This window comes from Manacus vitellinus, unplaced genomic scaffold, assembly GCF_001715985.3.
Source record: "Manacus vitellinus isolate BGI_N305 unplaced genomic scaffold, ASM171598v3 scaffold_29_pilon, whole genome shotgun sequence".
Taxonomy (NCBI): Eukaryota; Metazoa; Chordata; class Aves; order Passeriformes; family Pipridae; genus Manacus; species Manacus vitellinus.
Window position 1 is genome coordinate 434,058 of NW_021940207.1, and position 15,559 is coordinate 449,616.

General features: G+C 41.8%; 1 protein-coding gene across 2 annotated transcripts in view; it reads left to right on the forward strand.

Moving 5' to 3' along the window:
- Window positions 1-7,003: 7,003 nt before the first annotated feature.
- The window catches only part of LOC103758213 (calcium-activated potassium channel subunit beta-2), a 142,992-nt gene continuing 134,436 nt past the window's right edge, over window positions 7,004-15,559 (forward strand). The window contains exon 1 of one of the 2 annotated variants that reach the window (XM_018075064.1): window positions 7,004-7,275. In XM_018075064.1, coding sequence (XP_017930553.1) covers window positions 7,238-7,275 — 38 coding nt within the window. In that variant the 5' untranslated portion in view covers window positions 7,004-7,237. The remainder of the gene's footprint in view (window positions 7,276-15,559) is intronic. The other variant, XM_018075061.1, reaches the window with a different exon arrangement.

Genomic DNA, 15,559 nt, shown 5'->3' on the forward strand with positions numbered 1-15,559 from the left:
ACCCTGGGCCTAAGTAGTGCTTTATGTGATTTTATCCGAGAACAAAACCACCAGACCTATATATTATAGATAAATATATATTAAAAAGGTAGGTGAATCGAGTTTCCCATGAAGATATTAACAAAGTGATGTCAACATAAGAGACCCCCTGGGAGCTACAGGAATGGGTTGTACACATACCTGAAACAAGGAAGGCATAGGAGAGGCTGCAGATGCCTGTGGGGTGGCCATTAGTGCCCATATGTGTGAAATTAAAAGAGTGGATAATAATTTGTGCCACATATTATCCAAGTTGTCCACCTTTGGGCCCGATTCCTACCTTGTCTAAGCCTCTTCAGAAAGTGTCTGTCAGTGCACCAGTGACAAATGGGATCCCTGTGACACTGGGACCCTGTGGACACAGACCCTTGGAGCAAGTTAAGCACTTTACAGGGCTAAGCTCTTGTCTGGCTCTTTTGGTCTGTCTGCACTTATAACCTTCAGCGACTGTAGGTGCTTAGATGTGCACACGAGGCAATATTTGCTCATTTATTGTTATATTTATTTGGCAATAAACAGCAAGAATATGACCATTATCAATGAATAATACTTCAATAAAAAGGCTCTTTACTAAAGCAATGACTCTGGAAACAGATACTGTACTGTGTATAATGACAAGAAAATATCTATTGTTGAAATAACCTTTCTAAAACGAACATTGCAGGCCCAGGTGTCCTCTTTAGATGTTAAAGGAAATCCCTCATCATTGTCACCCCAAAGAAATAAGTGCAGTGAGAAAATTCACATTTAGATATGTCTCAGACATCCCATATGGTAGCTATGTCTTCTCAATGCTTTAGTTGTATTAAAATGTGTATGGCATTTGAATGAGCCACGTGGAAACCTCTCAGTGCCATTTGCTGTCCCACAAAAGGACTATTCTGGAGGCCATCCAACATAAGCCATTGAAACTGCCATTCCCCAGTGACCAAGGCTGCAGAAACTTGGAGCACAAAGGGCATTAATGTGCCCTGATCACATGAGCCCTGTGGTTGCCCTCCATGCCCACTTCTCACATATGTGCATTGCACAGATTTTTTAGTCCACAGATGGAGTCTTTACCTGGAAAGCACTTCCTTGGAGCAAACAAGCAGAACCAGTGGGAACAAGGCTTAGAGGCAGCAGGTTCACAGGAAATTATGCCTGAAAACTAAATGCCAGAGAGGGAAGATGCACTGGGACAGCAAAGTGAAATCGAAAGCAGAACCCCAAATTTTAAACATTCAGAATAGCAATACTGCACAGGAGAGAAGCACAAAGGGAGTGTCAGATTCAAGGTGAGGTTAGGAACAATCAGCTTTAAGATAAGAAGATAGGAGACAAATAGCACAGGGAAATAGCACAAAGAAAAACCCATTGCAGAAGATCTGACTAGCCCTTGGTCTGCTGCAGATCATAGTTCCCAAGACAAGGTGCCAACAGAAGGCACATGGAACTGGGAGTGCCCTTGGCAAGGGCTACCAGGAGACTGACAGCAGAGCCCTGCAGGGAAATTAACTCCTGGCAACTGGGCTAAGGACGAGAACATTTCCATGTGAATAAAGGACACAAACTGAGATCACACTGAGTGTAGAGCTCCAAGCAGAACACACATGGATTTTCCAACGGATTGACGGGTGTTTTGTTTCCTTTCCAAACTGTTACACTGGCAGCAGTCACCTACCCAGTTGTATCTATGCTGAAAAACTACAGGAAATGGGCAACAACATACAGTGATTTCAAAGAGATTTGGGTCAGGTCTGTTCGAGTTTTTGTATGCTGCTAGCAAGAAGACAATCTAAAATTCTGTCCTGTTTCACTGGGCAGGCAAATATCAAGTTTGTTTATTTGTTCTCATATTGTAGCTCGTGTTGAGTTTCATGTTTTCCCATTGTTTACTCATTCACATCACACACAGCTGGGGTTACAGGACTCAGTTTCCTCCCTATTAAAATGCAGCCCTTCTAAGGTGAAAATTGCAAGGAGACACCTTATGCAGCAACACTGACTGAAAGTTTGCAAAACAAGGTGTAAAAGTTACCTTGGTAGGCATTATCCAAGTCAGTGTTGCTTTTCACCACGGCAGCACACACAGGGCTCACTACCAGAGCTCACACACTCACACTCTGGGCTGGCATTGCTGTAACTGGGGATACACTATCCAATATTGCTTCCCTCCCACCCTTACACCGCCAGTGTTTCCTTCCCCTGCTACCAAATAAAATTAAAATACCAAAAGAGATGAGAGCACAGCAGAAATTCCAGGATTGCCCAAGGAGTGAGCAGTCCTGGGGAGGCTGTGTTGAGAAGTGCATCCCCCACAGCACCAGGCATTGCCCATGGGAAACGCTGAGACATTTTGCCTCAGGCCAAGTATGACATCTGGAAAAATAGGATTGGGAAGAAATCATCGATATTCTTAGTTCAGTTATCCACATTTGAGTGCAAAACCCTCTGGTGAATTTTTATCACCATAGGGAATTTTAGTGATGTACTGACTGGGTTTGGAAATATGCCTTCCCCTTTCATTTCCAGTGCACCTGTAATCTGACAGTGTGTGCACTTAAGCGTGTTTTTTATCCAGAGGAAATGAGACTGCATCTTATGCCCACTAAACATTAGTCACAACCTCCCAGGAAATTTAGCTGCATGAGGAATCACCCAATATCTTGGAATAGCCTCTGGGCCAGGGTCACTTCTTTAATCTTGGCTGTTATAAATATTATTTCCATGAGATACATCATTTCTTTTTTACCCTTAATCCCTAGAAGTGTTTGCTTGGCTGCCTTTGCTGGTCTTACAGAAATAAACTGTATTTTTAGAGTTCTTATTCTACTTCCTTTAGTTACCAGAGATCCTCAGGAAATGTAGCAGAACCACGTTATTTATCGAACACATATAATTTATATATGTTCCTTTTCCAGGTTAAGTAAAGGTGGCCCATCCACCAGAGTCAAGACTAGTGATTTTGGTCTTAATTGGTAGTTTTAATGATATGTAATGTTCCTGAGCCCGTTCACCACAGGATTTTTAGGTAGATCACATTTAAACTTCCAAAGATGGATGGCCAATAAAACCTTCAGAGAATTGTTCTGAGACCAAACTCTCCTGTTAGGATTCTGCAGCTTCTTGTAAATCTACATTCAATGACCCTCGCTATCTGTTTACATCTGTTAAAGCTAAACAGATGGGGCTGCCCTGAAGGTTATCCCTGCAGGTAAGGTATTCCAAGGTGTTCAGTGTTTTCATAGCTCTTCCCTCCCAAATTTTCAACATGCCAGTAGGACATGACACCAAAGGCACGAGATGTGGGCTTGCAGTATTACTGCAGAAATAACACCACCTTCCCTGTATTGTGCAGCATTCCTACCTGGAATTAGGGCATTACATCAGCCCTTTACATTTTCCACTTTCCACATCCATGTTTCTAATACTGCTGTCTCAGCTAGAATCCCCTGTTGACAAATCATAAAACAGGAGTGGAGAAGAAGAGCAAGATCCCATATTAAAATTCAAAAGTCATTAATGAAGATACAGATCAAATAAAATTTATTGGAAGGGGAAAGTAAATTAAAACTGACACCAACAGATGTTTATGAACAATGGATGGAAAAAAGACTGTAAAGGTTTACTGTGTCTCACACAAAATCAGCAGGAGATGCATCAATGAAATTAAATGGCAGCAACCAGCAGAAGGGATGATAGGAAATCTTTTTTCCCAGAACACATAATTAATTTGTGATGCATCTGCTATGAATTACTAGGAGGTCAAATTAGCAGGACTCAAAAACATTCAGCTGCTTCTATCCATGAGAATATCCAGATACTTTTAACCATTAATAAAATGTAAGAGGAACTTTTGTGTACATGCAGAAACACTCAACTTCTATCAAGAAATACGTATTATTCTCTGAAAGCACAGATAGTCAAGCACCACAAAACTATAGTGTGCAGGGGATTTTCTTGAAGAAAAAGTGGAGTGGAGGGTGTTCTGGGTCTCTCTTTTAAAAAAGGAATAATAATTCAAAAAAGATACAAAACAGATGGGAGAAAAATGTAAATGGTCATACTTAAAAAGTAAAAGGTCAAGGGTAATCCCCAGAAGTAATACAAAAAGGTCACTGTCCATCAGAAAAAGTCAAAGTTCATACCAAAAGGTCAAAAAGTCATCAAAAAGATCTAAGGTCACCTGAAAACCTCAAGGGTCACCTTGAAAGGTAAAAGGTCACATTAAAAGGTCAAAGTTCACATCAGAGGGTTGAAGGTCAAATGTCAATGAGAGGTCAAAGTTCTCACTAAATATCTCCTGAGAAGAAAGGTGAAATGCCACCCCAAAAGGCAAAATCACAAAAGGTCAGAGGTCACCAGAAAGGTCAAAGGTCATCTCAGAATTTCAAAGGTAAGATGCCAACAAGATTTCAAAGGTCACACCAAAAGGTGCAAAGGTCATCCCAAAAGATTGAAGGTCCTCCCAAAAGGTTGAACAATGAAATATCATCAAAAGGTCAATGGTCAAAACAGGGGGTTAAAGTTCACCTAAAAAGGCCAAATGTCACCCTAGGGGGTCAAAGTTCACTGGATGGTCAAAAGTTGCCCCAAAAGTAAAATGCCACTGACAGGCCAAAGATCACCAACAGGTCAAAGGTCTGTTTGCTCTCTGTCTTCTTAGAGACCTGGGGCAGGGAGTTAAATGGGCAAAGTCCCCTGTGCCTGTGGAGTGAATTCAGCACCCACTGAACCCCCCAAACCGGTGCCCAGGTGTGCAGGAAGCAGCGATGCAACAGAGGGAATGTACAGAATAATTATACTAGTAATTATAATTACAAAAGCTAAATATATAATCTGCTCAAGTATTAATAGAATTAATATACAGAATGATACACAGGGGAGAGTGGGACAACTTCCCTATTTAGGATTGTAAATAGCCTCTGGATTGACAATAAATCCTGTCCTTGCTGCATCTATAGCAGGGTTTGGTAATCCTGACAACATTACCTGTGCTTCTGGCAGTGCTGCATTAGTAATGAGGAAGAAAATATTCTGCTTCAAGAACCACAAAGGCCCTTTGAAAACCAATAGCTTAAATATAACTGTGCTGGAATTACTCCACTGATTTTCCTTCGTAAGGTCACCAGCTCTACAAAAAGTGAGAAAGTACAAACACAAAACAAATCCTTTGCTGGCAATTACTCCAAACACCCAAACCAACCAAGCTCATTAAAAGCAATTGGGAGGCAGGTAAATTACGTTCTATCATTAACCTGGATTCTTTTAAAGGTCTGGTTTTGTACACAAGGACTTCAGTGAGGTAACTCAGTTGTCCTGTCCCTCTAAAATCAGTTCTCACCCATTGTACAGTGTTTTAAGACCTCAGTCTTTGAACCTTGGACAGCTTCTGCTCTAGGGTTTGCATAGGGCTCCACTGCATTAGAGGGGAGAGATGCATCTGACTTTGCCTTCTGACTGGGGGGGTTACTCCTGCCCAGGGATCAGTTCTCAGCTTGAAGGAATGGATAAGCCAGGGCTGGGGGCATTTCTGGTTCTCCTGGGCTCATGTCCCAGGGCCAGCCCTTACTGAGTGACCACTCTTTGGCAGTCTGGATGGGAAGGCTTTCAGGTTTGCTGCTGGCTGAGAGGAGCACACATTGGAAGACTCCTTCAGAAAACAGGACCTGGAGGAGATGCTGACTGACTGCAGTTTTCAAGGAGCATGAAGGATACAGGCACACCTGCTCCATTGGATCCATGGGGATTTGGGAATCAAGTGCCTTCAGGTCTCTTAATATCCCAGATGGGAACCAGATGATTCCTTTTTCCCATGAGCTGAGAGAATTATCATTAGTGTATGATCTGTGTGTCTTCTTACATAACTCATAACTTTTTAAAAGTCCATCAGCATATGGAGATGGAAAACTACAAAGCAAGATGTCACAGGGTTACAGGGACACAGGGATGGGGGTTAATATTACATTTAACAGGACGACTGCCAGCCTTGCTGCCTTCAGCAATTCTTTCACACCTCTGCTACTGGATGCAGCATTCCCTGGCTGTGGGCTCAAGACAGATTTCATTTACCCTGGTGAATGGAATGACCTTAATTTCTCTCAGCCTCCCTGAAGTAGTTCCAGGTTTATTCTGAGGCAAGGAGACAACCTGAGCCCAATTTTTGGAAAACAAATGAATTTGCTGCACCCTGGGAATTTTCAAACACGATATATCCATCAGTTTTCCTTTCTGACTAACATTTGGCAAAATGTAGCTGTCAGAACCTTTTAATTCAAACCAAATTGCTTGTTATTTGTTCCAAGACATATTAAATGTCAGTGACAAAAGTTTCCATGCTGCCTCTGTGGGCTCACACACATAGCTACCCTATGACCTACACCGAGGAACAGCCCTGGCACTTGGAGAAGCTTAAATCCACTGAGGCAGGGGTGTGAAAACACAGCTGGGCCCAGCAGCTTCTGCTCCTACAGTAAATCCCTTTGCCTCTCCACACACTTCTCTACCCTTAGTCTTTAGAAATGAAATCATGAGTTCTCCTTCTCATTGCAGTTCCTTTTTGGCACTAAAATTCTCTCTGAGGCAAGGACAGTTTGGCATATTTTCCCTGTCTGCCCATCAAGCTCTTAAAAAATTAAGCTATTAATCATCTAAACATTCACCTCTGCTGCACTGAGACTTTCTGGCCAGAAAGCCCCATAGGTGGTTATTTCAAATAGGAGTCTGCTTCCATTGAAGACTTTTGAATTAAAAAAAAAAAAAAAAAAAACAAAAAACTGAAGTATGGACAAATGCACCTTGTGATAATTACTGACTAGCACTGTATTTTTAAAGCAGTCAGCTGACCTTCCAGTTTATATTTCACTAATTTGCTTACGTGGTAAAAAACAACCAACCCCCCCCCTCCCCAAACCCCACATTCATCATGTAGTTTATCTGAGGTCTCCACTACAGCAAAGCGTTGCTTGCAAGAAGGAAGAGAAGTTTTCAGTAAAATTGTTTTGCAACAGATGTAACGATGGAAAAAGTTAGTAACTGGGAGTGTTCTCTGCTTCCGAGTCTCGCCGTTGCTATTAGTGCTGGTCTTCAGGGTGTAGCTTTCCTCTTGGGCTTCTGTGTTTGCTTTACGTATTGCTTTCCTCTTCCTTTTGGTCGGGAGCTTTTTTACGATCTGGCAAAATAATACTGAGCAGCAGCACCGAATCTGCAGGACAAAATGAGCCTTTGCCTTAAATATCCCAGAGACAAATGGAGGTAAGTAGAAATGAAACAAATGGATCAAGCTGTTTGGGCTGGGGAATTGCTGTCAGTTCACTAGTCGGGCGCTACTAACAGTTAGTACACTGGATTTGGTTTGGGTCTTTCCCCCCCTATTTCATTGCAGTGTTGACAATTTAACTGAAGTCTGGTATGGAAATATACTGGAGTTGTAATTGCATCCAGGCCTTTGGTAGGGATTATGGAGTTGGTTGGGACAGAAACCCTTTGAGCAGGGTTTTCTGGGCCTTCATGGCAGACCTTAAACACATTTTCCCTCCTCCTTTTCCCTCATCTTGCAGAGTGCCTCTGTGTTTCTGATTCACTGTGTAGAGTGTATCTACTCAGAGCATTTACTCTGTTCCTATTATCTCCTTGTACTTCATATATAATACAGAGGTTGTATTTGCTCAGCTGTATTGAATCCTGTTATAAAAGCAGGGTGCAGAGGGCAGGTTCTGGATGCACAGCGAATCTCTGTAACTAATAAAATATAGCACCTGCTCTGCTGGAAGTATCAATGTGAAGACAGAGTTGACAGGGTAAGGGATCCCACTTCATAATCCTGTAATACTGATACAAATTTGATGGTACTGGCATAACAGGGATGTTCAGAGAACTAAGCTGGACTTTGAGATAAATTGAAAATTGTTTCTTTAAAGGAAAATTACTCAGTACAGGATTTGATGACGTGCAGGTCTTTTACTCATAGGGTGTCATACCTGGCAGTTAGTGGATGAAAAGAGTCTTGTTTATTGTGTTGTACAATAGCAATGAATATTTCAGTTTAGAGAAGAAAGGGAGTGCATGTCCAAATGAGACTCCACATGTGAGTCAAGAATAGGCAAAAAACAAGACCAAATATTCTTGACACTTCTTTCTGTTTTCTAAGTTATCTTTTAAGAATCTTCAAATTTACTGAGATAGAGGTTTTTTTCTGTACTATTCAATGAGTATTTCTAATATCAAACTTTAAGTTACATTAGTTTTGCAAGCACACTTATGGTATGTTTTTGGTCTCCAACTGCATTATCGTGGGGTTTGGAGCCAGGTTTCCAAACTTGACTGCCAAAAAAGAAAACATTGTTATCTACTGTTTGCTGATAATTCAATCTTATGCCTATTTATGGGTTTTCTAGGAAAATATTGATAGCGAAAAATTGCAGGTGAGAGACATCAAAGTTAGTTCATATATGAAACACAATGAACATTTTCCCAATATATTTTGTAGAATCAACAAACTTTTTAGATTAGTTTCATCTTTTGTTCACACAGACACTATGCTCCTTCATGTTGTGAAGTACCAGAGAGCAGAGTTATGTTTTGGTGCATGAAGGATATGTAACTTCTGAGTGGACCTGAACTCAGCAGGGGTGTTAGAGGGGCACAACCTTGAACTGGGGATATCTGAATTAACTTCCTGTTGGTCACATCGCCTCTGGCTTCTCCCTCCTGTGTGATCTCCTCTCTCATGCAGACCCCAAGTTCCTCGGGGCAGGGGCCTTCCCTGACTGAGTGTTCATACAGTGTTTGCAAGTGTCTTCCTCTTATTTATGTGGCAGCATAGTATGGATAACAAATCCACTGGCTTTATTCATCCCTTTTCATAGCAAAAAGTTCTGTAAAGATGATGGAAGATTTTACATGTCAGTACCAGACCTCAAAGTATGACTGTTTGTCCACTGTGTTCATGCAAACACTGAGTTTAGCTGCCTTTACGTTTGCAAACCCATGCCCAGAGAGCTGAGTCACTCTGCAAAGCAGCAGCTATGGCTCCTTCAGATGTTTGCTTTTCCAAAGTATATCCTCCCTCTTCCACCAAGGCCTCTAGGACACTTCTTGCTGCAGAAATTTACTTTTCACACAGGCAGTCACACTTCCAAGCTACCAGGCTGGTAACAAGAGAAGGGAGGGAAAGTCCTGTGTCAGGAACAAATCCAGAAGACAGACCAGGCTTAAGGCTATAACCTCGAACCACTGATACAGAAAAACAAAAAATAGCCTGTACAGTTATTTTCACAGCCTGATTTTAAACTCCCTTATTTCAGTGAGTATTTCTACTGGCTTTTCAGATTCTTTTTGCACAGCTTGAAGTGCTCTCCACAGCCTGTGTGAAATCTGAAGGGGCAGGTTTTGGACACGTGGAAGTAAACTGCTGCAGTCATCAAAGACACACTGAGGTACTCCAGGAGTAGAAGCAGTCACCCCTTCTCCCCTGAGCTCTCAGCTAGAGCACAGACCTGGAAGTTCTGCTGGGAGCAGATCATACAAATTTCCCTACTACTGAGTCATTCTATCTGGCTATTCATTAGTTATTCTAGATTATTCTAATAGACATTCTACTCTAAAATAATAATAAAAAGCAGAATCATGCTAATTATAGAATCCAGAGACTAAGAAAAATAGCATGTGAAGAAGGGAACACAAAAAAATATCCTCCTGTAAAATAAAAATGTGCTGGGAGTCAGTGGAGAGTAAAGAGAAAGAAACACTAGAGCAGTCAACTAGAAAAGAAAGGCCAACATAATACTTGATAGTCACAGGAAGATCAAAAATAAAATGAAAATACTTTTAAACCTCTCAGTTAGAATAGACTGCAGAAGAGCCAACTAGTCACAAAGACAGCTGTCAGAACAGGCAAACTTAAACAGGAGGTATCGTAAAAACAGGGAAAAACTATAAGTAATATCTGGAATGCTCAAGGATAAAAAGCAAAAGGGAAAAAAGAGGATGAACCAAACACAGAGTGCAGTCCATTTTTACCTTATGCCTTGGGAAGGCAAAGAAAACACCGAGCAGCCTCAATGAAACCAATAATAGGGCACCACGCAGGAGCTGCTCAGTGTGGGCCTAATCCCATTTGTTACAATTAAGGTCTTAAAGGCTACTGCATAAGTACATTAGACCAAAGATCCCATCTAGGCAAAATTCATCTATGCACATTACCAAAACAACAACCTTACAGGCTAATGTTAGCATGTACTTTCCATTTTCCAATCCTGAGATTCTCATTTCCCGAAAGGATCAGCCTGTTTCTTTGAAGGATTAGTAAACCACACAGCAGATGTGTTGTACATCAGATTAACACAGAGAGAAGCTACTAGCTGAACAGTTGTATTTTTCATGAAGCGCATCTTTTACTTTATGTCTAGTGGTGAGTAATTCTGGAATCTCCACCACTGATGATTTTGGAAAACAGGTTAAATAAAGCAGAGAGAAGTGGTTGCGAGTAAAGCTGAACCTGCCACAGGGCAGCAGATGGACCAAGTGACCTTTAGGGGGCCTTCCAGTCTCTCTTTTCTATGATTTCTTTGATTTAAGGCTTCTAGTCGACAAATAAGATAAGTGATGGGGGATGGCTTAGATGAGGCCAATTGGGAGCATTTTGCTTGCATTTCCTGAGCAGTTATCCAGCTTTGGAGGAGAGCTAACATGCTCCATGCACAGCCAGTTGAAATCTTTCCCAGCAAAGACAGGTTGTGCATGCAAACATTAACCATTTGACAGCTTTTTAGAAAATACCCAGTTGCCTACTTAGCCTGTAATACTGTTTGAGTGACACATATTCCTCCATTGCATTAGTATTCCTATTACAATATGAACTTTTAAATGAGGGAGGGGACTTCATCTATATAGTTGGAGGCAGAAGTTCTAAAAACTAGAATAAAAAATGTCAGTTCCTGACCTTATCCTCCAGCTGAGCCCCAAGAACTCTGGTCTCTTATGAGAGGCTGATATCAGCGTGTTCAAGCTTGAGCCAGGTTAATGCAGTTAACCCCAAATTTCTGACTGTGTCCTGGCCCTGCCAGTCTGCAGACTAATGAGCTCACTGATTTCAGGTGTGGAGACTGCTTGGAAATGATGCAGCACTTGTCTGTGTTACTGGTAGCACTGGAAAAAGGAACAAAGGGCCAGAGAGGTAACACCTTCCATTCTGCTCTCACCTGGGTGGAATCAGTCACACCAACAGGTTCTACTGACTTCATTGAGAGTTTCCCTGAATCCTGTCTATTGCATGTACATTTATTATGTTCGGGAGTTTTGCTAAGAGATTGAAAGTCCTGGATTTAGAGCTGTCTATCACAAAGTAAACAGTCCCAAAAACATGTGTATATTTGAGCAACAAGAGCCAGGTCCTCATCTGGCAAGGGAACTTTCATCTCCCCGCAGAAGTCTTTCTCCAGTTTACAGTCTCAGGTGTACACAGGGGAAACTCAAGATTTATCTGAGTCAGAATACATCTGAATTTTAGTTCTTTCACTGCTGAGAAATATGTACAGTTGCTCCCATTATTTCAGAAGGATTTGTTTGTTGGAGTTTTTTTAACATCACCCCCTGGTCTCCTTTTAATTTATTTTTTTTAAAAAAGGCTCTTACTTTTGGAGCTTAGGAGTCATAATGAACAAAAATCTGTGAATGCAATTCAGTTCATATCCACGTGTTGAGTCAGAGATTCCTCTTGAGTATGTGTAGGAGTCAAATCATGTCCTTGTAAGGGGATTGGCAGTACCTTTGGAAATATCTGTCCTCTTTCTCAGTTTGCAATCATGAGCTGTACTTCCAGGTCTTTTTTTTTTTATAAAAGCAAATAAACATTTTATCTGCAGGGATCAGATATTGTTTCGGTAACCATCCCTGTATCTGTGTGCAGCTGCATAGGATGGGAAAGATATGTTGTATTGTCTGAGTCTTAAACTATTCAAATTCATGGTACTATTAAGGAGATCCTTTTCTGTCTATCTCTCTCTCATCTTTTACTCAATCCCAAGCAAAACCTAACAGGTGGTTCCCACAGTTCTCTGTCATCCATCATGCCTCTGCTCTTTTATCAAACCTGTGCAGCATTTTCAAAATCAACGCTTACATTTTGTCAGTTATTATGAAACAGTTTAACAGTTTTTCATTGCTCTAAATCTCTTGATCTGGAGGATGCCTGAGCTGATGAGAACCAAACCATTTCAGGCACTGATGGCTCAGCCATGACACACACACTACCCCCCTGGGAGCCCTTGCTGGCAGCGCCAGCCCGTGGCTGATTCCTCCAACACACCCTCAGCTCTATCACTGCTCACTTTGAAGAGCTCACTTTGTTTTTCCTCCCTGTATTAATAAGGTGAACCTTGTTACACGTTCTGTTAAGCCACAAGTACAACAGCAGCACAACCCAGTACATCCCAGTATACAGCCACTGATCCCAATCTAAAGGCAAAGCAGTGCTCAGGCAGGACAGGTCTTCAGGTTTTGATGGCTGTTTGTGTTCTCGGGTTTCGGTAAGAAAAGGTGTCGAAAAAAAACATTTGGAACAACTTACAATTGGCTTTTGTGGATTCAGATAAATATCTGAGTGAATTTGTTGAGGAAAACAAACTGCCACGCTGAACAGCTGGAGGTTTAGCCATCCCCAGAGCAAAGTCCATCAAACCCTGAGATGTGGCAAACTGCCAGACAGCTGCATGTGTGTCATTTTGATGGTCACACAGGAATGTCCTCGGGGCAGGAGGGGATTAATGATAAGTCTCTGAAACTCCAAGTGCCTCATTTTTGAGCTTTCCATGGCAGTATATTTCTTCTCCCATTTTCACTTTGTTCTTAAAGCTTCACTCTTAATTTAAACCCTCTAAGGAAACTCCTTGCAAGATAGATGTACATTATCCTTTCAGGAGAAACAGAATCTCTGTCAGAAAAATAAATACTGAAATCTGTTTAGTTATGCCCCTCATGTGTACATCTCCCTCTCATCTTCTCTAAATATTAGTTCAGAAACCAGCTTTCATTTATAGCAATTTCATTGCCATAATCCAGATAGTATGGATTATTTCTGTAGTGATGCTCTAATGCTAATTTGCAAGAGTGGAAGGAAATTTGCTATCCTAACAAATTACTTTTGTCCTTGAATGAAATAGACAGCAAAGAAAGGGCCTCTGGCCAAGTGAAAACACAAGATAGATATCCATAATGTTCTATATTTGAAGCCTAGTTTTGGAGATGTTAATAATATTCAATTTAACTCCTAGAAAATTAAAACTAAAGCTTTATACTCATTTCCAAGCAGAAATCTACTTCAAAATAGCCTGACTTGGTGTTTTGAAAGATGTCAAAGATTACCTCTTCATAATGACCAGGGAGATATGGATCCAAATAATGATGTCTGGGTATTTATACAAATGGTTTTTCTCAGAGCTGCCCATCACAGCTAACTTTGTCCAGTACACATGAAGCTTATTAAACCACAAACATCCTTCAGTTAATCTCAATCTGCCCATGAAAATGGATGGAATGAGGCCTAAACCCAAGTTGAGCAGTCTTACATTAGACTTGAAAGCCAAGTCTTGGTGGACACTGTTCTTAACTACAATTGCACACAATACACCAATCAGTCTAGACACAATTTCTACATTGCCCTCCTCCTTCTTTAAAGGAGGGGTTTAGTGCTAAAACTGTGGGTGTAAAAGTTTTAGTTTCATTCATCAGGTTTGATACAGGTACAGGGCACAGTCACGATGGTTCACATTCCTTACCTGTGGTTTACCCCTATTCAATCCAGCCCCATCTGATGTTTGTGAAGATGACAAAGACTATCCCATCTCACACAGCTTACATTCCAGACCAACCAGCAACATGCTGTCTTAAACTATCTCATGAAGCTAGAGGTGCTTAGTCAGAGCTGTATTGATCCTCCATGGCTGCCAGAAGGAAGGTAAAACTAGGAAAAAACTCCTATAGAACAGTATAGAGCTTAAGAATTGAGTTTCTCTTCAGACCATGGTGTGACAACAGTGCCATTCAGCCAGGCTGTACAGTGGCTAACCAGTGGGGGCACTGGGTGCAGGACCAGGGACATGGAGACAGTTCAGCTGGATGACTCAGCTCTGCCAAGGCTTGATGTGCAGCTTGGATAGTCAGGACCAACCAAGCTCTCCTCTGCCTGTAAGCCTCAGAACCCAGTGAGCAGATTTAGGCCAAAGTGAGAAAGCAACATCTGCCAAAGTATTTGCAAGAACTCTTGAGAGTTCTGTAAAATATTATTCGTGGGGAACAAAAAGCGATTTGTATCTAACAACTGGCTCTCAGTAGAGTCACCTTCAGACTAGTCAGGCACGGTCCTGCTTAATCTGCCTGCATTTCCAGAGCACTGATCACTATGTATCTTTGTATCATGGCCATCCATCACACCACCAGTTTCTCATCTAAATACTGCCAGCAGCACTGTGAGCAGCCCAGCTCTGACACTCCCTCCTTCTCCCTCTGCATCTTATTATTGAAGCTGCTGCTGGCAAAGAAAAGGAAAGTGGTTGTGTCCACAGTGACATTAGCAGATCTGTCAGCTTAATCAATGCTGATCCTTTCCCCCTCAGCCCCACTTCTCCTTTTTGAGGCAGCTGAAGATCCATATAGATTCCATACGAATGCACTACTGTGCCCAGCTATACAGAAATCCTGCTTGTTTGCCATGAAACCTTTGGTACCCTGACTGTCTCCATCTCCACATGCTATGACCCCCTTGGACATTCAAGGTCCGCCAAGCAGAGCCATTGCCAGGGCTCCCAGAGGCCATGCTTCTCCTGGTCAGCAGGAGCATCTCTGGCAGCAGGCAGGCAGAGCAAGGAGCCCATCTTCTCTCTTCAGGCTACCCATCGCAGGGGAAACAGGATTCCAACAGCACTAAAGGCAGAGCAGGGCACCAGAGAGGTGGGGTGCTTTGACTGAGACCATTCTGCAACCAAAGAAACTTGCTGAAAGGTTTTTTCAAAACCTTGGAAGCTAGGATATTTGTAAATATTCCCTAATCTTTTCCATTGCAACAAAACGTGCTTTTTCAGTTTGAAAAGGAGCAGCCAAGCCTCCAGTAGCAATGGAGCCCCATTCAGCTTGCTCATTCCACTGGGTCATTACGGAGCAACAGTGTGGTCTGTAAAGGAGAACAGAGCTGCAGATGATAATTCCTAATGTGAACTGCAGAGGATTCACCATGAGGAGATCTTCCTGGACTCCAGGTGCCCCATTAAGTCAGGTACAACTGGCAGACACGTGTGAGTAGACAGCAGCTGTATTTGGTAATACAGTTGTAAAGAATAAGTTATAGAGGCAGCTTCTTTGGTATTTTTATTTCTGTGGGGTTTCAATGTTTTTTTTAAAGATAGTTTCCAGAAATAGGTATTTTATTTTTTTTTCCTCTTCAGGTCACCAGGCTGACACACCAATTCATGATGTGCCTTGTTTGATACAGTAGGTCAGTCAGCTGGAACTAGATTTCATATAACAAAGCATCAATAACGTAATT